The 21,778-nt window shown below is 51.7% G+C and overlaps 8 protein-coding genes across 8 annotated transcripts; 5 read left to right on the top strand and 3 right to left on the bottom strand.

Moving 5' to 3' along the window:
• Nucleotides 1-1,460: 1,460 nt before the first annotated feature.
• M436DRAFT_63271 (chorismate mutase) lies at nucleotides 1,461-2,325 on the bottom strand (the record flags this gene model as incomplete). Its single annotated transcript, XM_013572675.1, has 2 exons — nucleotides 1,461-2,199; nucleotides 2,255-2,325. 2 exons carry the CDS (start codon nucleotides 2,323-2,325, stop codon nucleotides 1,461-1,463), a joined length of 810 nt encoding a protein of 269 aa, XP_013428129.1.
• A 316-nt stretch (nucleotides 2,326-2,641) lies between these two features.
• On the top strand, nucleotides 2,642-4,857 carry M436DRAFT_63270 (mitochondrial division protein 1; the record flags this gene model as incomplete). Its single annotated transcript, XM_013572674.1, has 3 exons — nucleotides 2,642-2,744; nucleotides 2,792-4,524; nucleotides 4,579-4,857. 3 exons carry the CDS (start codon nucleotides 2,642-2,644, stop codon nucleotides 4,855-4,857), a joined length of 2,115 nt encoding a protein of 704 aa, XP_013428128.1.
• Nucleotides 4,858-5,552: 695 nt separating this feature from the next.
• On the top strand, nucleotides 5,553-9,392 carry M436DRAFT_44783 (DNA/RNA polymerase; the record flags this gene model as incomplete). Its single annotated transcript, XM_013572464.1, has 1 exon — nucleotides 5,553-9,392. One exon carries the CDS (start codon nucleotides 5,553-5,555, stop codon nucleotides 9,390-9,392), a length of 3,840 nt encoding a protein of 1,279 aa, XP_013427918.1.
• Nucleotides 9,393-12,035: 2,643 nt separating this feature from the next.
• M436DRAFT_8898 (uncharacterized protein) lies at nucleotides 12,036-12,854 on the top strand (the record flags this gene model as incomplete). Its single annotated transcript, XM_013572366.1, has 1 exon — nucleotides 12,036-12,854. A coding segment is annotated over one exon (819 nt), but the record flags the coding sequence as incomplete, so codon positions are not given.
• A 365-nt stretch (nucleotides 12,855-13,219) lies between these two features.
• On the bottom strand, nucleotides 13,220-14,695 carry M436DRAFT_44762 (MFS general substrate transporter; the record flags this gene model as incomplete). The annotated part of the gene is made up of 1 exon (XM_013572460.1): nucleotides 13,220-14,695. The coding sequence occupies one exon, from the start codon at nucleotides 14,693-14,695 to the stop codon at nucleotides 13,220-13,222; it is 1,476 nt and encodes a 491-aa protein (XP_013427914.1).
• A 60-nt stretch (nucleotides 14,696-14,755) lies between these two features.
• Nucleotides 14,756-15,094, bottom strand: M436DRAFT_13523 (uncharacterized protein; the record flags this gene model as incomplete). The annotated part of the gene is made up of 1 exon (XM_013572377.1): nucleotides 14,756-15,094. A coding segment is annotated over one exon (339 nt), but the record flags the coding sequence as incomplete, so codon positions are not given.
• Nucleotides 15,095-16,285: 1,191 nt separating this feature from the next.
• Nucleotides 16,286-17,056, top strand: M436DRAFT_81334 (60S ribosomal protein L10a; the record flags this gene model as incomplete). Its single annotated transcript, XM_013572837.1, has 3 exons — nucleotides 16,286-16,482; nucleotides 16,542-16,735; nucleotides 16,794-17,056. The coding sequence occupies 3 exons, from the start codon at nucleotides 16,286-16,288 to the stop codon at nucleotides 17,054-17,056; spliced, it is 654 nt and encodes a 217-aa protein (XP_013428291.1).
• Nucleotides 17,057-18,476: 1,420 nt separating this feature from the next.
• On the top strand, nucleotides 18,477-20,498 carry M436DRAFT_72312 (DEAD/DEAH box helicase; the record flags this gene model as incomplete). Its single annotated transcript, XM_013572757.1, has 5 exons — nucleotides 18,477-18,726; nucleotides 19,261-19,671; nucleotides 19,724-20,084; nucleotides 20,136-20,393; nucleotides 20,450-20,498. The coding sequence occupies 5 exons, from the start codon at nucleotides 18,477-18,479 to the stop codon at nucleotides 20,496-20,498; spliced, it is 1,329 nt and encodes a 442-aa protein (XP_013428211.1).
• Between the last annotated feature and the right edge of the window lie 1,280 nt (nucleotides 20,499-21,778).

Below are 21,778 nucleotides of genomic sequence, written 5' to 3'. Positions count from 1 at the left end.
GATCACTTCGTCACCGTCATCCATGTTACATGTATACCATCATTGAGCCTATCATCGAGTTATATACCTCGATCTGAGTCAGTTTCCTTTGTCCCCTGCGTCGACACATGTCAAGCATGACATCCCGGACCGTGCCATTATCTTGACAACCTGGCCAGAACTTGAAAAATGGCTCGGAGAGAGATACAACGGCTGTCGGAGTCGGACATCTACACGACATGTATGGATACTTCGACTATGATGGCCTCTCTCAACAGTCAACAGTCTGTGGAGCATCAGGAGTATGCTCCCTCTCTCATGGGCCTTGAGTCTGGCTTGTGAGGCTCTCCCGTCATCGCCAATCTTGGCCCTGTCGCAAACTCAGACGTGTGCTCGCTTGAGGCCCAAAAGTAGGAACTCCTCCACACTTGATCAGCCGAACCTAACTCTGTGTTATAGGGAGGTGGGGTTACGAAGCCCCTTATAGGAGCATGTCTGCCGTGTGTCCAATAATCCAACAGCTTTTTCATGGTCTGCTGGGTAAACATCCTGGTGTCAGCCGTGGTCCACCTGTGTCAAGATCATACGCATGATTGCCTCGGAGTACATCCGGTGTGACAAGGATGGCACGTTCTAGCAATGCCCTCTCCAGGGGCCACGATGGTATGGCAAGCCGACGAGGCTCTCTCCAGGACCGAAAGCGAGTGGCTTCGCATGCAGATCAGGTTGGGAGGCTGGAAGAGTACAAACATGTGCAAGCTACAACACCAGGAATGGCCTCGGCTTCCCAAAGACGAGTGTCAAAATGCTGCAGGTCTTTGTCTTGCTATCCTGTTACATGGGTAGTCTGCGAATCACTGTCGGTTCAATTTTCCGACCTTGCAGAGAGATCAGGGCCCTCTTGCACGCGCGCCTATTCTGCATCCCTGATCTGCGCTCAGAGCGTGTAGAATGCAAGGTACACGCGCATACGCAGAGACACGGGTACTTGATCCCACAAGCACGAAGGCAGGAGCACACCGTTGGTATCGCGATACAACGTGACTCTTGTTCGTGTTGGTCACTGTCAAAGGCAAGTTTGCTATGCGGCTCTGGGCGGCTCCCGCGGTAGCTGTGTTTCCTTATCGGTTGCTGTTGGGTGCTGTTCAGAGTAAGATGTGCTAGTAAGTTTCCTTGTCCTGTTGAGCACCTGTACCTTCTGCACACTGGCTCTCACGGCCTTCATGATGTCTTTTGTTGGTGGTTCTATTTCAAGCACTCTCATCTTGACCCTTGTCATTATAAGGCAGCTATATACCCAGGTCTTGGTCTTCTTCAGCATCAACGGCGCTTTCTGCTAGGCATGCTGTTCGTCTTGCCATATTGTTTATTCGATGGCTTTAACCTTTCTTCGACCTTCTAAAGCCTGGGTCCACCATGTCTGCATCATGGCATGCACGATGTAGTGATGCTTAGAGTCAGAAGAGGTCAGGGATTTGACATTACTCCCATTTTGTATTCTTGAGACGTTGCATGAGGTAGTCGACCTCTACTTCTTTCGTCAGAGGGATGACATAGTCTTTGTACATGGCAACGACGGCATCCACATTGATCTTGCCAGCCCCTGCGGCCTCGCCGGCCGAAATACTGGGATCTGTGCCGTATGTTTTTGCCTTCAGTCGCAGACGCTCAAGGACCTGCTTCTCGACTGCGGCATTTGTGATGGCCTCGTCAATGCCTTTGCGATCTTCGCGCTTGATCAGGTCGACAAAACGCTCCGTCTCTTTCTGGAATTTTGCTTCTGCGACAAACTTGCCGAAATGGATGCGGCGGGACAGAGCCTGTAGGCAGGCGACGTCGCATGTGGCAGCGGAGCCAAAGTTCTCCTGGTTCTCGCCGCGCTCTTCGCGGCCGAAATTGATACAAGCGGCGGGCAGAATGTGCTCGGTGTAGTGGTGTTTGAGCTTTGCATTGATGTTGACGTCGTTGGGGTGCAGGATCTGGGGGTAGTGGATGGGCTGCAGGATGGGCTCTTGCAGGGCGTCTGGGAAGAAAGGGTACTCGTCGGGCGACTGGTAGCGGCGCACGAGGGACTGGAAGCGCTCCTGCTCGCGGATCATCCAATCGAGCAGGCTGTAGTCGCAGTCGGGGATCTTGACGGCGCCGGGCTTGTAGATGGAGGGGTTGCGGGGAAACTGGACGCGCTCAATCAGGTGGAAGGTGATGGTGTCTTCGAGGCGGCTGACGCGGTGTCAGCGAGTGTCTTCATTTGAGTGGCTGGGTGGGTCGAGTGTACATGAGTTGGAAGCGGATGTTGGCCAGGTCGAGGGCCTTGCTGGCGTCTGAGAGGTCGATTGCGGTATCCATTGTGTTTCGTGTGTGTTGTGATAGGGACCAGGAGAATTGATGAGTCGAGGAGAGCGATAAGCAGAGTGCAGAGGATTGACTCGAGTGGTTGCGACACCGGAGAGCGAGTGAAGCTTTGTGTTTGTCGAATCGCGGAGGACGTGGAGCTTCAGTCTTGACCATCATCGTCACTGGTCGAACAGCCTCGGCCTTTGTCGCCGTGTCGTTCTCGAAAAAACATCCCGTACACGACCCCTGGACCACGCGACCTGCTGCCTTCTTCTTGTCTGCTGTACCACCGACTCTTGAGAATGAATTAAGGACCTGATCAACAACCATGTCGACGTCACGAGGTCGCAACCCTCCTCCGCCATCCTCGTCGCACAGGCGGCGCGCCTCTGCCAACATACCGCAATCTGACGACAGTGACAGCCTACTAAGTGTAAGATTCAGCACCTCCAACATGCTGGAACACTCCTGACGCCAGTCAAACAGTCACGGCAGCTCGAAGCCTTTGGCCGCACCGTCCATGCCACCGCCAGCCATTTTATCGGCCCTCTGACAGGCGATACTCACCACCACCAAAATGCCCTCGGCGACATCCACCGTGAACTACGCCGACCCTTGATACAGCGCTCCGTCTTTGAGCTTGCCAAAGCCTCGCCCAAGGAGCTCGTCCGGTCTACTTTTTCCACCTCCGAGATCCAGCACCGCGCCCTGGTTCACCTCCCCGACCATCTCCTCCGCCACATTCCCGAACGCACCAGCACATTTTCCTTGTTCCAAGGCTTCCAGGCATCCAAGTCCGAAGAGAAGAATGAAGCCTCGCGGAACGAGAAAGGTCAGAAACTGCTCGGTCCCGACGGCGACCTCGAAACAGACACTTCCACCCCTGCAGCCGCCCTGAAGAAGCTCAAATCGAAAAAGGGTACCATGGAGCACCGTCTGGACATGATGGGCATTCGCAAGAACATGTGCATATCCGAAATCAAGGAAATCGACACCAAAATCGCCAACCTCAACACCATGAGGAAGATTGTTCTTCAACGGCTAGCCGGTCACGAGCAGGAAGAGGTTGATCTAGAGAACGAGATACAGGAGATGAGTGAGAAGCTTCAGGACATGCTGGAGGAAATCCAAGACGCTGCTGCTCTGGCCACCAAGACTTCACCGCTGGAACCCACTCCGGATACGCCAGCTGATCTGGCTGAATCTACCGACACCTTCATGTCCGAATCTGTATACGACAAGTTGCCCGCCCCTTCGCCCACCAAGACGGATAAAGAAAAGGAAAAGGAAAAGGAGAAGAAGAAGCGTCGCGTCAACAGACGCAAGTCCATGCCTGTTCTGCACGAGCACATGGAAAAGGGCTCTCGCATCCGTGAATTCCAGGCCCACAACGACATGATCACTGCTTTGGATTTCGATGCTCCGTTTGGTACTCTTGTTTCTGCTGCTCTGGACGACACGGTTCGCGTGTGGGATCTGAATGCTGGAAGATGCATTGGTCTTCTCGAAGGCCACCATGCCTCAGTCCGTTGCTTGCAGGTCCAAGACAACTTTGTTGCTACTGGCTCCATGGATGCCAACATTCGCTTCTGGGACCTGAACCAAGCTGAATATTCTCCCCCGCCGGCTTCACGGAGCAACAGATTTGGTCGTTCGGACAGCGACGAGGAAGAAGATGACGCCGACATGCTCTCAGATCCCGAGTTGGAACCTCTTCCCGTGGCGCCCACGTCTTCCATGCAGGACTGTCTAGTTACCGAACTCTCTGCTCACGTGGCTGAAGTCACCGCTCTGCATTTCCACAAGAATACCCTCGTTTCTGGTTCGGCGGACAAGACGCTTCGTCAATGGGACTTGGAGAATGGCCGCTGCGTACAAACACTCGACGTCATGTGGGCAGCTGCTCAGGCCAGTGTATCGAACAACAGCTTTGGAGCTCCATCTCCTGCTGCTGCTGCAGATCCCTCTGCTTCAGAAGGCTGGTGGCGACCCGCTTCTGGCCGCCTTCCTCCTGCCGAAGCGGACTTTGTCGGTGCCATTCAAGTATTCGAGACGGCATTGGCTTGTGGTACTGCTGACGGTATGGTAAGACTTTGGGATCTAAGGAGTGGCAGCGTTCACAGAAGCTTGGTTGGCCACACGGGACCCATTACATCTTTGGCATTCTCTGGCATTCATATGGTGACTGGCAGTGCTGACCGCAGTGTTCGGGTATGTCATGTTTTTGCAGAATTGGCTGGTGACATATGCTAACACGATTCACAGATTTGGGATCTTCGAACTGGTGGCATTATCGATGCATTTGCTTACGACTCGCCCATCGTGGACTCATCGGTTGATGCCAGGCATATTGTGTCAGCAATTGGTGAGTCAGTGGTCAAGGTGTACGACAAAACAGATGGCAACCAATGGGATTGTGGACCCGGGGCATCATTGGACGAGGAAGACCAAGGACCGCTTTCCACCATCGAGCGTGTCCGTATCAAGGACGGATATCTGGTCGAAGGCAGGAAAGACGGTGTTGTCGGAGTGTGGTCATGTTGATAGTCGCAGCAATCAGGCAACAAACGATAGATAAAGGCATCTCCTTCAATCGTCTCGGATCTGTGCTGCATTGACGGACAGGTCAAGCAAGGCACGTGTGTGCTTGGCGTCAGCAAGGCGAGAAAAAAGGACTCGGGCTTGGCAGGCCGATGATGAAAGTCTGGGGTAATTCTTTTGCTTGTCGCTGCTTCGCCGCCGAAACATCCATGATGATTTTATTTTATTCCTGATTATTGCTCGATCCGCCTTCATACACTTGTAATCTTTTTTGCCGTCCGTCGTATCGTCGGCCTTCCCGCTCTCGTCTCTTGCTCTTTTGCGTGCTTGCAACTCCAGTCTCTACCGCTCGCCTCACTTGAACCAAGCCGCCTGTCCATCACCACACTCGTCACAGAATGCTCGTCCGAGCAGCAGGTCGCAGGACGCGCCGCAACACCTCTCTCCACCCCACCCTTCTCGCCGACTCGCTACATCTCCCGTTCCTCTGCCCTGCACAAGCACGATGGAACTCGTCGCAAAATCCCCAGCCGAGAGCCTCTACACGCCTTCAATCCTTGACCCCCGACAAGACGCAAACGAGGCGCCTAGCCACCGTCGCCGATCAACCCTCGACATCCTCCGACTCGCCACGGTGGACTTTGAGTGGCGTCGATTACTCTCTGGATCCTAGAGACACTCTGAAGCTACAACACAACATGCAAGCAACACACGAGCCTAGACGCTACACACATGGGCTTCCCAACAGCGCCAATGATCTTGTGCAGAGTCTACACACATGTCTTCGTGTCGAACGCTTCGAAAGAGCTCGCCTCGTCATCGAAAAGATTCGATTACGTTGCCCGAAAGACTCGTTCGAGGTCCAACACGCCCACCACGCATACTTCGAGGCCAGTCTCACACAGCTCCTGGGCCACACAACATTCAACCAAAGAGCAGTATCTTACGAAGCTTTGCGAGACTGGTTCGAGAACGATCTCGTGCAACACGAGTATCCCATAGACTCGCAAATGCTGGTCACCATGATGCGTGCCGCGCTAAATTCGTTGAAGGGTCCCAAGCAGGAACGCGCGCTTCGGCGATATGTGGCAATCGCAGAGGCTTCTGGATCTGGCATGCTCGACGAGGTTTATAACGCCGACGACTTTACCGATGATGAGTTCCTGAACCTTGGGGCTGTCTTACCAAGCTCCAAGTCAAGGCCTATGGAAATCGAGCAGCCTGTCGAGACAATTGAGGCACTCCCGGATTCAACCGTCCACTCCATGCCCGAGCTCACCGATGTGCCTGCCGTACTTGAGGTTACACAGAAGGGAATGGGCTTGGCCTCACTAAAACAAGCTCTCGATAGCGAAGCGCTCGATGAGACGAAAAAGATCAATTATACGCCAGAGCAGCGTGAGCGTTTGCTCGAAGAGAGTGCCAGTATAGCTGCCATCTCACGCTGGAAGCTTGAGGAGGAACATCTACAAAAGCTCGGTATACACAGCAAGCTTGAGTCCAGGTCGCTCGGTGCTATGATGTGGCAATGGTACTCGGACTTGCTGCCTAAACTACGCGATGAGATCGAAACCTGTCGCAAGCTCCTGGACGACCCTCCAAAATCCTCACAGGTATACGATCAGCAGCTTTACGGGCCTTTCCTCGAGGCTGTGCCCATAGAACAACTCGCGGCGACCACCATCCTTAGCGTCATGCAATCATTCGCCGGTGGCAAGGACAGGAGCTCAGGCGCTTTCAGCAGCAATCAGAAGCTCGGTCGTCTTGCTGCTGCCCTTGGAAGGACCATGCAGGATGAGGCCAATGCCGAGGCTGCCCGGCAGCGTGCCATTGCTGAGCGAAAAGCAAAGCTTGGCCGTGCTCCGAAGAAGCAGTCTAAGTCATCTCACCCGGCCTTCGATTCCGATCTGCATGTCTGGCCCAGCGACGTCCGAGTCAAGCTCGGCTCCATGCTTGTTTCGAAGCTCATGGAAACAGCCACACTTCCTTGCACCAGACCGCACCCTAGAACAAAAGAAATTGTTTCACAAATGCAGCCAGCTTTCGTTCACAAGACACTTTACGAAGGAGGAAGGAAACAAGGGTGGCTCTGCCCTAGTGCTGACCTGATGAAAAAGCTGCACCATGACCCCGTTGGTGTTCTCATTGCCAAAAAGCTTCCCATGGTGATAGAACCAAAGCCTTGGACCAACTTCAACAAGGGCGGTTATCTCAACTACCCCACGCCTGTCATTCGATTTACCGGAGCAGACGTGGTGCCTCGCGATTATGCGTATGCTGCCATTCAAAGGGGAGATCTCGATAAGGTCTTTGAGGCTCTCAATGTCCTTGGTAAAGTCCCGTGGAAGGTTAACGAGCATGTACTGCGTGTGCAGATCGAAGCATGGAACAGTGGTGAACCCATTGCCAATTTTGCCGCTCTGAACCCAAAAGTCGATGCACCTCCTGAGCCTACGGACAAGACTGATCCTCAAGAGCGTCGTAAGTGGCTGCAGTCTATCAAAGACTTTGAGAACGTCAAGACTGGCTTGCATTCGCAAAGATGTTTCCAGAACTTCCAACTCGAGATCGCCAGAGCATTCCGCAAGGAAAAGATCTACTTCCCCCACAACATCGACTTTCGTGGCAGAGCATACCCCATTCCTCCTTATCTCAACCACATGGGTGCTGACAACGCCCGTGCCCTGATGACATTTGCCAACGGAAAGGAACTGGGCGAAACTGGTCTGAGATGGCTCAAGATTCACCTGTCTAACGTATATGGTTTCGACAAGGCCAGTCTTTCGGAAAGAGAAAAGTTTGCCATGGACCATATGGATGACATTCGTGATTCAGTAGCCAACCCTCTGGGTGGCAGGCGATGGTGGCTTGAGTCCGAGGATGCATGGCAGACTTTGGCTGCTTGTCACGAGCTAAAGGCTGCCATGGATCTTCCCGATCCTACCAAGTATATCTCGCATCTTCCTGTGCACCAAGATGGTACTTGCAACGGTCTCCAGCACTACGCAGCTCTTGGTGGTGATAGTGCCGGCGCTCGTCAAGTCAACCTGGAGCCTGGAGACAGACCCTCCGATGTTTACACTGCCGTTGCAGAAGGAGTCAAGGCTGAGGTCGAGAAGGATTTCGCTGCAGGCCACCCTGTAGCGCAATTCCTAAGAGGCAAAATTACTCGTAAGATTGTCAAGCAACCCGTCATGACCAACGTCTATGGTGTCACCTACTACGGTGCCAGAGCGCAGGTCAAGAAGCAGCTGGAGGAAATCTTCCCTGATATCCGTCGAACCGATGCGTTGGACCACCTCACACTTGCCTCCTACGTTGCCAAGAAGATTTTCAAGTCTCTCGGTGAGATGTTCAAGGGTGCTCAAGCTATTCAGACCTGGTTGGGAGACTGCGCTGACCGCATCTCCACTTGTGTCACACCCGAGCAAATTGCGTCTATGGAGAGGGACAATGCTGAAGGCAGAGCTGTTATCCCAGAGAAGCAAGTCATGAGCAAAAAGTCAAAAGGTACCGGCATGCAGCGTACCGAGGCGGGCAAGCATCTGTTCCGCAGCTCTGTCATTTGGACCACTCCTCTACGTCTTCCGGTGGTTCAGCCCTATCGCAGCTCGAAGCGTCGTCTGGTCAAGACCAATCTTCAGAACATTGCACTCCAAGAGCCAACTGCAATTGATCCCGTCAGCAAGCGTAAGCAGTTGCAAGGCTTCCCACCCAACTTCATTCACTCTCTGGATGCGACCCATATGATGCTATCGGCCATCAAGTGCAACGAGGAAAACATTGCCTTTGCCAGTATCCACGATTCTTTCTGGACCCACGCTTGCGACATCAACTCCCTGTCCATTGTCCTTCGTGATGCCTTTGTTGCCATGCACACCGAAGATGTCGTCGGCCGTCTGCGCCAGGAGTTTATCGCACGCTACAAGGACTGCATGTACCTCGCCGCCGTCGATGCGCGCACTCCCGTCGGTAAAAAGATGGCCGCCTTGCAGAAAGCACGTCCCAAGGCCAGCCGTAAGACAAAGCAATTGCAGCCAACCTTGATTCTCCAACTCCTGGAAGAAGTGGAGCGCCTTCGTTTGCTCAACAGCGAGAGCCCAGAGGAAGTCGCTCAAGGCGAGGAGATGATGACTTCGGGTAGCATCTTTGCCGCCGAGGCCGATGCAGAAGACGCACTCACCGTTCCCACCGAAATTGTGAATTCGCGATTGGGCGAGTTGCCAGAGAACCCTGATGTTCTTGCTGATGAGGCTTCAGGCACTGACGACCTGAGCGAGCCTGTGCTTGGTGACCATGACGATGTGGATCTCACTGGAGACGACAAGGTTGCTAAGGCAGCTGAAGATGCGGAGATTGATGACGAGACGGAAGGAACCGTGCCTACGATTCAAGAGTTGAAGAAGAAGGCTGCTGTGACGAAGAAGGCAGTGGTCAGGAAGGTCCACGTGTGGTTGCCGCTCAAGTTCCCTGAGGTGCCTGAGAAGGGTGACTTTGATGTGACGAGATTGAAGGAGAGTCAGTACTTCTTCCACTAGAAGTGTGTGCCTCATTGCCGATCTTACCAACGTTTGTATATATATTGGATGGTGTGGAGTTTATCTGGTGTCTGGGGGAAGGAGGGTCTCTTTTTGCATATGGGAGGTGTTTGTTGCAAGGAAAAAGCGAGGTGTTGTTTGTATTTGGGAGATTTGTCGAAGACTTGCATTATATCATGTACCAACTGTATCACCACCCATACTCATTTCTACTTTTCTGGTTATCCTCTTGTTCACGTCGACGTTACTCTGGTTGGCAGTCTCTCCATGTCTTCCATCGCTGACTCCCTATCTCGTTGAGGAGTAGCGCTTGCTTGCAACCACTCTATCTGTTGGAGACCACGGCATGAACAAGTTGTGATATATAGCTCTTGGATGATTCTTACTCGATCAGGGCTTGTACACTTACCCGTATTCCAATCTGAGATGTCTGCAATGTTCTTTTCGAATATTGTGTCGTTCAACAGTGCGGGTCGTGAGGATTCAGAGATCGAGTCTCGGACCGAGAAGTCCCCGCACTCCACCTTGTCTCTGTCGTCCACTCTTGCACAGCTGGCTTGACTCTACCATAGCTTTCAATCTCCGATTCAAACGATGTAAGAGTATGTGATGTCCGGCATTCAATCACCCTATGCGTATGCGGCGCGCGACCTGTTTCGAGAAGGATGAATTGGCTTTCCATTTACCGAGATTCGCAATAACATGATCTATAAGTAGATGCTCACAAGTTCACTTACGGTTACGTACGCCGTTCCTCTGGAGAATATGTCTGCCTGGATGATCTATGAGAAAGGAGTCGATCTCCCCTGAACACCTCTTGGTATCGACGCGGAATCTCGTTGCCTTGAACACGAGTCGTGCATGTGTGGAACCCAGAATCCTTCTAGATTTCGAGAGCAGGTTGACAACGCAATGTCTTCGTCCGCGCTCGACCGTCTCTTGGACAAAGGACTGGCGATTCTCGGTCAATTGATGTTCTATGTTTGAGTGTGCTAAGCGTTGGCAACTTTGGATGCAGATCTAAATCCTCCTGATCCATATTTCTCTGTCTGGCAGCCTGGTAGTACACTCTCCTTCACTGTACAGCCACTGCAGACACACTGCAGAGTCATTGCACGGATCATGTGTAGGTACTCTGCTGGGTTCAACGTCACTGTCTCATGGCTTCAATGTATGCGGCGCAGCAAGGCCGAAATTTGCAACTGCTACAAGGATGATCTATGTAGGTAGTCACGGGTGGAGGCTCTATATCTGCCATTCTAAGATTCTACATACCTCGCTCACTCTATTGCTATAATAGCCAATTGACAGTTGGAAGATACAATGCTGTTTCAGAGCAATATCGATCGACTCGGACGCGAAGACGATATGCAGCAATCGACAACCACATCATGGTTCTCCAACATCGACCCTAGGCTACTACGGATCAGTAATTCTGCCCTCAGCATCTTGACCACCAAAGCCATCTACATCCATGGATACCATCACCCCCTCCGACTACTTCTACTTCACCTCGTCGCAACATCAATATGGGAAACCGTTCTATGGCTCTCTTCGCGGAGGATTGATCGTACAACCGATGCAAAAGAATACACACTCTATGAATTGACTCATCGAGGGCATTTGTGGTCAAGCACTGGATTGAAGCTTTGTCTTCGCTTTGGCTTTGGTACAGCAGCATTGTTCTGTGAGTATCAGGCTATATACCGATTTCGATCGCTGCCTGCTTTGACGATGTTGCTCTTACCAGATTGGTGTCTGCTTATCCGTCTGATACGAACTACCAACACCCCTGCTTTGCAAAAGATCACCGCGAGCTTCGGATGTTTGGTGGGTGTTGCAATGGTACTTTTATTCGAGAATCGGCTCTCCGAAGCTGGACTCAAGTTGTCGGCAATCACAGTCTTTCTGGGTGTGGCTTCCCAACTACTGCGTCAGGAGCCAAGCGTTATGGATGACGATCGACTCACAAGGCCATCTCTTCTAATTGCCCCTGTCCGAGATAAAGCTTTGCTTCTTCCCTGTACTATCGTTGCCGCTGTGGTAGCGATATACTTGCGCGAGTACCTCATCTACACACCACCGCTCTCAAGTCTGCTACTTGTTACTCTGGCAGTCAATACTCTTGCTGCTGTTGCGACCTTCCAACGCAGTGGATCATACTTCAGACAGACGGAGCCACTCGCTACATTCAATGGTGTAGAGGAAGACCATGACGAGAATGAGACGGATTCCGCTCTGGAGACGATATCGCTTCAGTGTGTGATAGCTTTGGGAAGTGTCCTGATCGATTTGTCGAGCGCTTCATCTTGCTCGGCATCTATCTGGCAGTACTTTGGTTTCTGGATTGCTTTAGGTACGCTTGTGTGGACTGGTCGTCAGCTGAAATCCTGTGTCATGGTTGACACGGTTTATACTCCTGTCTCTGTAATTCACTATTGCCGTTTGCCCGACTACGAGACTCATGGGTTGCCTGGGAGGCAGAGGGGTATTAAGTGGAGTACCCTCTCACTAGCCATATTCGCAGTGACTTGCATGCTCCTCTCCATATCACCTCTGTTGTCCGCGCACACCTCCTCTTCCCCATCACCACCGCACTGGACACCAAGAGACCAATCTATTGTCCACTCCAACATCACACAAACCTTAGACTTTGTCGTGTCCAGATACAACGAGCCCGCCTCCCAACTCGCACATCAAATCAACACCCTGCACTTACTCCCGAACATAAATTCTCTAGCCACCCGTCTGATAGTTTACAATACTGGCTCCGACAGTATATTAACCTACAAAAGGCAGATACAAAGCACACTGCATCCTTCCATTCCAGTCACCATCATCCAACGGGAAAACATAGGCAGGGAAGCAGCCGCCTACCTCACCCACATCCTCACTCCCCCCTTCCCTCATGCCTCACATACTTTTTTCCTGCAAGCGGAAATGCACTCGCCCTCCCTCGCTCTTGCCCGGGTCAGGGATTACTTTATTCCCAACACTGGCTTCTTATCCCTCTCATCCACACATCGAACCTCCAACACCTGTTCTCATCAACCCTGGGACCACTCCACTTGGTCCGAAAGCCCCGCCATCCTATCTCCAATCTTTTCCGCCTTGAACATTTCTGATTGCATTGATTATACGCTCACCTATCGTGGTCAGTTTATCGTTTCTGCTCGGCGCATTGCCGCCACATTGCCTGCTGTTTATTCTCTACTGTTGCATAATTTGGTAGATGCGAATGCAACGACACATCGAGAGGAATATGCAAGGCAGCAATGGTTGTCGGGCAAGCGGGATAGTTTGAATGCACCATTGTTTGGGTTTACGATGGAGAGGCTTTGGGGGCTGGTGTTTGGGTGTCGGGACAAGATGGAGGAGTGCCCTAGTCTGGTGGCTGGCATGGTGGGTGGAATGATAAGCAGAGGTGGTAGTGGTAGTGCAGAGAGTTGTCAGTGTTTGGATACTGTGTAGTTCTGTCAATGTATAGTTTGAAATAATGATGAAAATTGTGCTGATGTTTTTTCCGTCATGGATAGATGTACAGTTTGATTCTCGAAGTCTGGGTGTGGGAATACTTCGATACGATGAAGAAGCTGGTTTCGACTGTTGACAAAAGGAGAAGTCGGAAAGCAGAGGCGAGAAGAAGGAGCATCGTGGACTGAACATGTTTATTATCGAAGCAATGCGAAACGCTGTGAAAAGTCTAGATCTAAGGGTATAACGTATACAAACGACAAGAAAGCAGTAACGTGAGGACTGCCACCACGTCTTTCTATTAGGGGTTTTAGGCGAGCAGAACATCCTCTTCCTCCGGGCGAGCCGCGAGCTTAAGCTTTGCCAACAGCATAAGCACTCTTGCTTCTGATCCTCGCACCGTGGATGTAGAAAATATATGGCACAGGCACCATGAGAGCACTGATGCAGGCCAAGATTGTGAGTGTATAGTGAACGCCCAGATTACGGTACCATGGAACACCGACCACAGTCATGCCACCAGCAGCAAGGTAGCGAGTAAAAGTGACAAACGACAAAGCGCTAGCAGCATAGATAGCGTAAGAGTCGATGATGTACATGTAAGCCGAGATGAAAATAGTAATGACGCCGTAGCCAAACAGAGCGGAAGCAATGATAGGGGACCAGATGGAGATGGAAGCGTAATCGGTCCAGCCCATCCAGAACAGAGAGACTGGCACAGCGAGGGCACCGCCCAGCATGGCGAAGTAAAGACGAGACTCGGGGGTGGGAGCAGGGTTCTCGACTCCAGCTGCTTCTTGCTTCTTGATATCCTTGACTGTCCAGGAGTAGATCAAAGGCAGTGTACCAAACAATGGGAAGAACCCAACGAACACAGCAACCCAAATGATATTGGTGATGCCTTGAGAAATGCCATAGGTCTCGGTAAAGACAAACTCAAAGCCGATGAAGAAGGTGAACAGCACAATGTACAGAACGGTGAGATAAAGCGACATGAGCAAGATGATGGGCTCTGTCCAGATCATAGCGAAAGGTCTCCAAAGTGCAATCTTTAGGCGAGTCCAGAGAGAAGTGCGACGCACTTCTAGAGGCGATCTGTAGCGATCATCGCCAGTTTCGGTACGGAGATGATGGGCTTTCCAGGATAAAAGAAGTGGGCCGTAAGTCTCTGGCTGACCGACAATGATGATGGTGGTAATGATAGCACCAAGGATCAGCATAAGCCATTCGCACCAACGCCAGCTCATGCCGCTGGGACCAATATAGGAGCCAATGACAGGCCCGAATAGAGGGCCGGAGAATCCAATGAATGCATATACCGGGAAGGCGAAGGTCTTCTCAAGTGGGTTCCAGAGATCAGCAATAGTACCACCAGCCACTGTCAAAGGAGTCGATCCGAACAAGCCTGCGAAGAATCGTAGTGTAATGTGTCCGCCAAAGTTGGGTGCCAGCGCGCAGCCAAGCAAGAAGAGCATGTAAATGCACATAGTCACAATGTAGATGATGTTTCTTCCGAAGGTTTCCGAGAAAGGACCTGCGAATTGCGAGCCGACCGCAAAACCAATCAGATACATTGCGGTCGCCAAAGAGCCTGCGACCTCGCTAATGTGGAAGTACTCTGCATATTGAGGCAATACTGCAGCATCGATAGAGGAAGCCGCGGTACCTGCAAGAGCCACAAGAGAGACAACCACTGTTGCCCACATGCGCGTGGCTGTAGACCAATTGTGTGGCTTGAGTGGATCATGAGCGCCCTCCCATTCAACGACAAACACATGACCGTTCTCGCTCTCATTTGTGGCTCTCAAGCGCGCATTGATTCCAGTCATCGAGTATCCCAGAGCTGTTCGTTCTGAGTAATGCGTTCGGTGTGTTGGTATTCTAGACAAATCGGCATTTTCGCTCTTTGTCCTGGCTAGATCTGCATGATGGCTCCTGCTGGTGTGTATCCTGTTCAATTCATTTTGGTTGTCGACTTGAGGGTATGAGTCTTCCAATTCGTCTTCGACTATCGCGTCCAGTGCTTCCTGGTCGCCATTGGCTTCCTCGTCCCTACTGGGCGTTTCGATCTGCTCCAAAGGCTGTCCGCCGAAGATCTGGTTTTCCTCATGTTTGTCGAGTCCATGTTGTTGAGTGTATGCGGATAGTGCTTTGGCCTTGTCTGTGTCTCTCTCCAGTTGTCTCTGGACCGCCTGCCTGAGTTGTTTGTATTGGCGAAGCGACTGCATGGTCGTGTATCAAAATTTGGTGTGTCACAGGAAAGTAAAAGTTTTCTGGATGTACGCGAGAGATGACGAGGTTGATAACAAAGACCTTCGGGCCCCCAGATGGTTGGGTCCCCTACAGTTATATATCACGGCGCCACTACATTATGCGGTGGTGCTTCGGTCAGAGATTGCTGTGATGGATAACGGGTCAGAGGCGCGTAAGACCCACTCTTGCCGACCCCAGATCAAGGTGATTCTTTTTCTTGATCGCCAGCATTGCAGCTGCGTTATCTGATCTTGAATCTTTACGGCCATGAGAGCTCTGGCAGATTACAGTCACCACATTTGCAATCAACACACTTGACTTATCTGTTCTGGATGTGCTTGATGGAGTGCAATGACTGGTGCGAAGGAGAAAAGTCGGGTTTGACGCAATCTGTTCGGCCTCGATCGCCTGAAAGTTCCGAACTCTAATTCCGACCATCAACGACTGCATTTATCGACAGCATCTGGTGGCTCGAGCCAATTGATCATTCTCTGTACATGCAGTACAACAAAACATCCTCTCTAGAGTATAATAAGCCTCATATCAAGAGACTGGTTGTTTGCTTTGTTCTGCCTCAAAGGCGTTTGCCTTGAACTTGACAATGCTTGGTTCACCATTGAAGCTGGGACACCGGACCACTGAAGGTATCCGATATCGTTTGGGATGTGATGCTCGGAAGTTTGTTCCAACAGGATCTCGGACAATCGCGACATCTTGGTGTGTATCCACACAGATAAAACGGACCTCCCTCGTAGCTACTCGGAGTAAATTGGCGTTCACGCAATGCAGAGCAGAGCGAGCATTGCGGTTGTTGCGGATAGCGCGGAGCACGGTCCTGGAGTTGTCAAGATCGTAAGACTTTCGGTGTCTTTGTTGATCCTACGTGACTCACCAAGAGATGAACTGTGAGCAACGGACAAGACTCGGTCAAAGAGACGAACTTGAGATGTCAAGGATCTTGAGATGTGAAGAAACTTGAGACTCATTGGTTGTTTCTCTCTTTGGGCGTCTTGGAAAGGCAACCCTGTCCGGAGCGGTGGCGCACGTGCCAAGCTTGGCGAAAGCACAGAGAATTCGACAAAATCTCTCGCTCGCGGCGTCCTTCTTGAATCCGCCACGCACAATTCCTCACCAAAAGATTCATCTCTTGGAAGACAGCCAGCATCATGTCGAAGATCACTGTCGCCGGAGTGCGCACCAACGTGCAGGAGCTCCTCAACTACTCCCTCAATGAGAAGAAGCGCAACTTCCTCGAGACCGTCGAGCTCCAGATCGGCCTCAAGAACTACGACCCCCAGCGTGACAAGCGTTTCTCGGGTACCGTCAAGCTCCCTAAGGTCCCCCGCCCCAACATGGCCATCTGGTAGGATCTGGAAATCTGAAAGAGCGCGTGGGAACAAGACGGCTGACGGACAACCACAGCATTCTCGGTGACCAGCACGATATCGATCGTGCCAAGCACTTTGGTGTTGATGCCATGTCCGCTGAGGACTTGAGAAAGCTCAACAAGAACAAGAAGCTGATCAAGAAGCTCGCTCGCAAGTACGATGCCTTCATCGCCTCCGAGGCTCTGATCAAGCAGATTCCTCGTCTCCTCGGCCCCGGTCTTTCCAAGGGTAAGCGCAAACACAACTACTACATTGATTCATGAGCATCGACTGACAAGCATAACAGCCGGCAAGTTCCCCACCCCCGTCTCCCACGCTGAGGATCTTTCCAACAAGATCACCGAGGTCAAGTCGACCGTCAAGTTCCAGCTGAAGAAGGTTCTCTGCATGGGTGTCGCCGTCGGTAACGTTGAGATGACTGAGGATGAGCTGATCGGTAACATCATGTTGTCCATCAACTACCTCGTCTCTCTTCTCAAGAAGGGCTGGCAGAACGTTGGAAGCTTGACCATCAAGGCTTCCATGTCTCCCCCCAAGCGCGTCTACTAGAGGACATTTATTTGTTCGATAGTGGTGTGTGCTCCTGCTGAAGGAAAAAAAGAACCAACAATGTTAGCAAGCACGGATGAAAATCAAGATGATTTGCAACAACCAAACCATGATCCACCTAAGAATGTGACTTTCTGTGATATGGATGACAGCACTTTGCGTATCGTGGTGCTGTGTTTGCTTGCAACGAAGCGCATGATGTATCACTGGTTTGAGCCTCAGACATTATGGTGATTACTCAAACGATTGGAGGTCTGATATTCGCAAGCAGCATGGTGTAGCGGCATGACACGGAGGTGAGCACGGGAGTGATGTTATGATAGTAAAAGTTTTGATTCGCTGCCAACTAGAATTTGCGAACGATTGAGCGCGCAATGCGCAAACGCGATCCAGTCTTGCTCATATCCAAGACCAGAAAGCATTCGCAATGATTGCGCAAAAGCTCTGTTCAATAGAACTTTGCGCCGAGCAAAGTTCTGCAGCAAGAGAACTCAATACCAGCAAAGAAAAAACTTTCTTCAAAGTTGAAGAGATGTCGCAGCCCTCCCACACCTCCGTCGCACATTTGGCGATACACGCAGATGTTAGGTGAGGGCTCCTTCCCTCTATGCACCAGGGAACGATACGAATTCCATAGGGAGAGGAAAACACATAGCAAGCCGCCGTAGCGGAAGTGCAAAGTGACATTAGTCACCTACTGATAGATAGAAAAGAAACTTACTTGAGGGCGAGGACAGGGCAAGTTTTATAGAGGCTGCACGGGGTCTGTGCTGGGCGCTGCTTGGGTGGATTATGTAAGCATGGCATTGCTTTGCGCTGGAGGGAGCACCCTGGACTGTGGTTTATCATCGCGACAATGAGTCTTGGAGTGATATGAGATGCCTGGTATCTTCCTATCTGCATATACATAGTATACTTAGCATATATTCATGGTTGTTTTGCGATCAACCGTTGCCTGCACATATTTTAGTTGTATATCACATTCGTTTGATCACGCTGGTCTTCACTCAAGCATTTTCAAAGCCAACTAGGTGCTGAAAGCCTTTGACACCTCAAGTCACGACGGTCCACCATAGCCATGGCGTTATATGACGGAGAGCCATATCAGACAGATCCCTAAGATAGGTTATAAAATACTTTGTATCGTCGTCGACAAGATTAGAAGTGAAGAGCAATGGACGGAAGCAGCGAAGTCACGTGGCCCAAGCTCGTCGCATCCGCATTCCTTCTCACATCCGTCTCCATCACTTCGCACCATCACCCGCTCTTCAATCCATCAACTGCACCTGTTTCCTTGATTGGACCATCAGGCGCCTTTTCTCTCTTCAACTTCCCACTTCGCAACTTTCTTGAATCGCGTCGCTTTCACGCGCCTTGACCCTCTCCGACTACCTCACACCACCCATCCACCACTACCAACATGTCTGCCGAGGAGGATCTCATCGACTACTCTGACGAGGAGCTTCAGACCACTGAGCCCACCGCCACCACTACTGACGCCGCCGCTGCCAACGGTGACGCAAAGAAGGCAGATGGCGCCGCCCCCGCTGCAGGCGCTGCCACCAAGGGCAGTTACGTTGGTATCCACTCGACTGGTTTCCGTGACTTCCTGTTGAAGCCCGAGCTTCTTCGCGCCATCACCGACTGCGGTTTCGAGCATCCTTCGGAGGGTTAGTCATTCATCATCATCATCCTATCTAGCGCGCGTCTCCATTGCTCCGATCGTCCGTCCATCTCCAAGCGAAGCTCCATCAGGTAGAAAGAGGAGGCAGTCTGCGTTTCTTTGCGTTCATCAGCCACCTGGACACATCCCGCGTCGCCAGTCCGCTCTGTGCTACATTTCGACTGTGGTGCAGACTCGGTCCTGGTTCGACAGCTGCCGGATACCGAGGGAGAAGCCATGCCGTGGACACACGCGCAATGCGACAAATGGCGCGTCATGCAGTCCGACCTCTGGTCTGAACGAGTCTTGGGTGCTTTGCGCCAATTGAACTCTTGATTTGCAATCTGGACGCGCCGTCTCCTGGCTTTGTTTCGCACCTCTGGTCAGACAAGTGCTTTCAGTCGCAGCATCTGCTTTTTGGTTGTCGCAAGTTTAATCCGCAAAGCTGGACACGAGATGGACGGACGCTTGCTTGATTCACGCGAACACACACTACTACTACTACTTGGCAAACCGATTCTGACATAGCTGCGATATCCAGTCCAACAGGAGTGCATTCCCCAAGCCATTCTCGGTAACGATGTCATCTGCCAGGCAAAGTCCGGTCTCGGAAAGACTGCCGTCTTCGTTCTCGCAACCCTCCAACAGATGGAGCCCATCGAGGGTGAGACCTCGGTCCTGGTTATGTGCCACACCCGTGAGCTCGCCTACCAGATCAAGAACGAGTACGCCAGATTCACAAAGTACATGCCCGATGTCAAGACCGCCGTCTTCTACGGTGGTACTCCCATGCAAAAGGACATCGAGCTCCTCTCCAACAAGGAGACTCACCCTCACATCATCGTCGCAACTCCCGGTCGTCTGAACGCCCTGGTCAGAGACAAGAAGCTCCGCCTTGGCAACATCCAGCGCTTCGTTCTCGACGAGTGTGACAAGATGCTCGACCAGATTGGTAGGATCACTTGTGTGTTTCGTAGCAGCTCCAATTGCTAACTCTCGGACAGACATGCGCCGCGATGTGCAAGAGATCTTCCGTGCTACCCCAACACAGAAGCAGGTTATGATGTTCTCGGCCACTCTGTCCCAGGAGACCCGTCCCATCTGCAAGAAGTTCATGCGTAACCCTCTAGAGATCTACGTTGACGACGAGACCAAGCTCACCCTCCACGGTCTCCAGCAGTACTACATCAAGCTCAGTGAGGCCGAGAAGAACCGCAAGCTCAACGATCTCCTCGACGAGCTGGAGTTCAACCAGGTCATCATCTTCGTCAAGAGCACTCTCCGTGCCACCGAGCTTGACAAGCTTCTGCGCGAGTGCAACTTCCCCAGTATCGCCGTCCACTCCGGTGTTTCCCAAGAGGAGCGGTACGTATCCTAGTATCTCATCCAGACCGACAGAAGCTGACATCCATCCAGTATCAAGCGTTACAAGGAGTTCAAGGAGTTCAACAAGCGTATCTGTGTCGCTACCGACGTCTTCGGTCGTGGTATCGATATTGAGCGTATCAACCTTGCCATCAACTACGATCTTCCTGGTGATGCCGACTCGTACCTTCACCGCGTCGGTCGTGCTGGTCGTTTCGGTACCAAGGGTCTCAGTATTTCCTTTGTCAGCAGCGAGCAAGACCAGGAGGTTCTCAAGACCATCGAGAAGAGATTCGAAGTCGCTTTGCCGTAAGTTTGCTCTGTTCTGGTACCAGCGCTGAACGCATCCGCTAACACATCGCAAGTGAATTCCCCGAGGGCGGCATCGACTCCAAGAGCTACATGGCCAACTAAGACACCTCTTCCAAGGAGCGAGTTGATCGACAAAATTGAACTTTTTGGCAAGCGATTGCAATGCACACGCGTGGCGGTGTACTCTTAGCTTCTCTACTTTTACTATTTAACGATTATCGAAAAACCGATTCCATTGATGAGACCAATCATACTTGACCCGTGATATATTCACTGCCTCATTCCCATCGCGTTCCAGACACTGTTTAAGCATTCTTGCCTTCTCCCTTCTCCAGTCGAAGAGTGTGTGACGACTCAAGCAACGGGCGCAGCCATTCAACAATGCTGATGCCCACTCAACGATTGGCAGTCGACATGCCGAGCCGTCATCTTGATCAAAGAGCAATTTCCTTCACGCAGCGAGAGCGAGAAACAGACGAACGCCGAGAGACATGCTCATGAAGACCAACGACTTTATCAACTGTCAAAAAGGCTGTTGCGGTATCCGGCAATCCTCGTATCCGAGGGCCCCCGTTTCCAGTCAAGCAGCTCGGGCTCTCGGAGGCTGTTGTAGAAAGAGTTGCGAGTGCTTGCCCGTCAAGCACGGTTGGCTGCCACAATTTTTCTTTTAAGATTGAAGAGGCGTTCAACGGCCAACCGCTCCTCGACAGTGCAAAGCGGTGGCGGAGGGCGGATTTAACCGGGTGGTACCTTTTTGTGTCTCACTTCCTGACCAAGCACCAAGCGAAAAAAATAATTGGGTGTTTCTTTGCCCTGAATGATCCTCCGGGAACGAGAAACAAAAAGGGACTACGAGATCAGACGAAAAGTACACAGAAAGCTTGTCGTTATGGATCCCGTCCGGGGGGACACGAGAATGACATCTCTTGGTTGCGAGCAGGTTGCAGCTTAGCGTGGGGAGAAGGGCAGCACCAGGAATTATGGATCCTTGGAGTAAAGGTGCAACCGGTGTCTTGCGTTGTGAACGTGAAGAAGACATGTTGCCTATTGCCGTATCGGCGTATCGACGATAAGCGTACATCGTACAAAGAGAACATGGGCTGATTGAACAAGGTAGGGAAGTTGTGCGCTCACTTTCGTTTCAACATGGAACATGAGAAGGATCGCCGACCGAAAGGAGCATGCCCAGCTGTCACAATCGCATCATTCGAGTGCATACAAGACAATATGTCGGTTCTTGGGCACATCGGCGCTGCAGCAGACCTACTTGGGAGATGGCTTTGTAGTTGATGTCAACGTCTTCAATAACTTGCTGTCTGGTGTGCGTGTTGATCCAAAGTCGTGGTCTGGTTCGCTGCAACTCTTATACCTTGTCGCGCGGT

The sequence above is a fragment of the Aureobasidium namibiae genome (genome assembly GCF_000721765.1).
Source record: "Aureobasidium namibiae CBS 147.97 unplaced genomic scaffold scaffold_7, whole genome shotgun sequence".
Taxonomy (NCBI): domain Eukaryota; kingdom Fungi; phylum Ascomycota; class Dothideomycetes; order Dothideales; family Saccotheciaceae; genus Aureobasidium; species Aureobasidium namibiae.
Note: the sequence above shows the minus strand (reverse complement) of the source record. Positions and strands in the feature narration are given on the sequence as shown.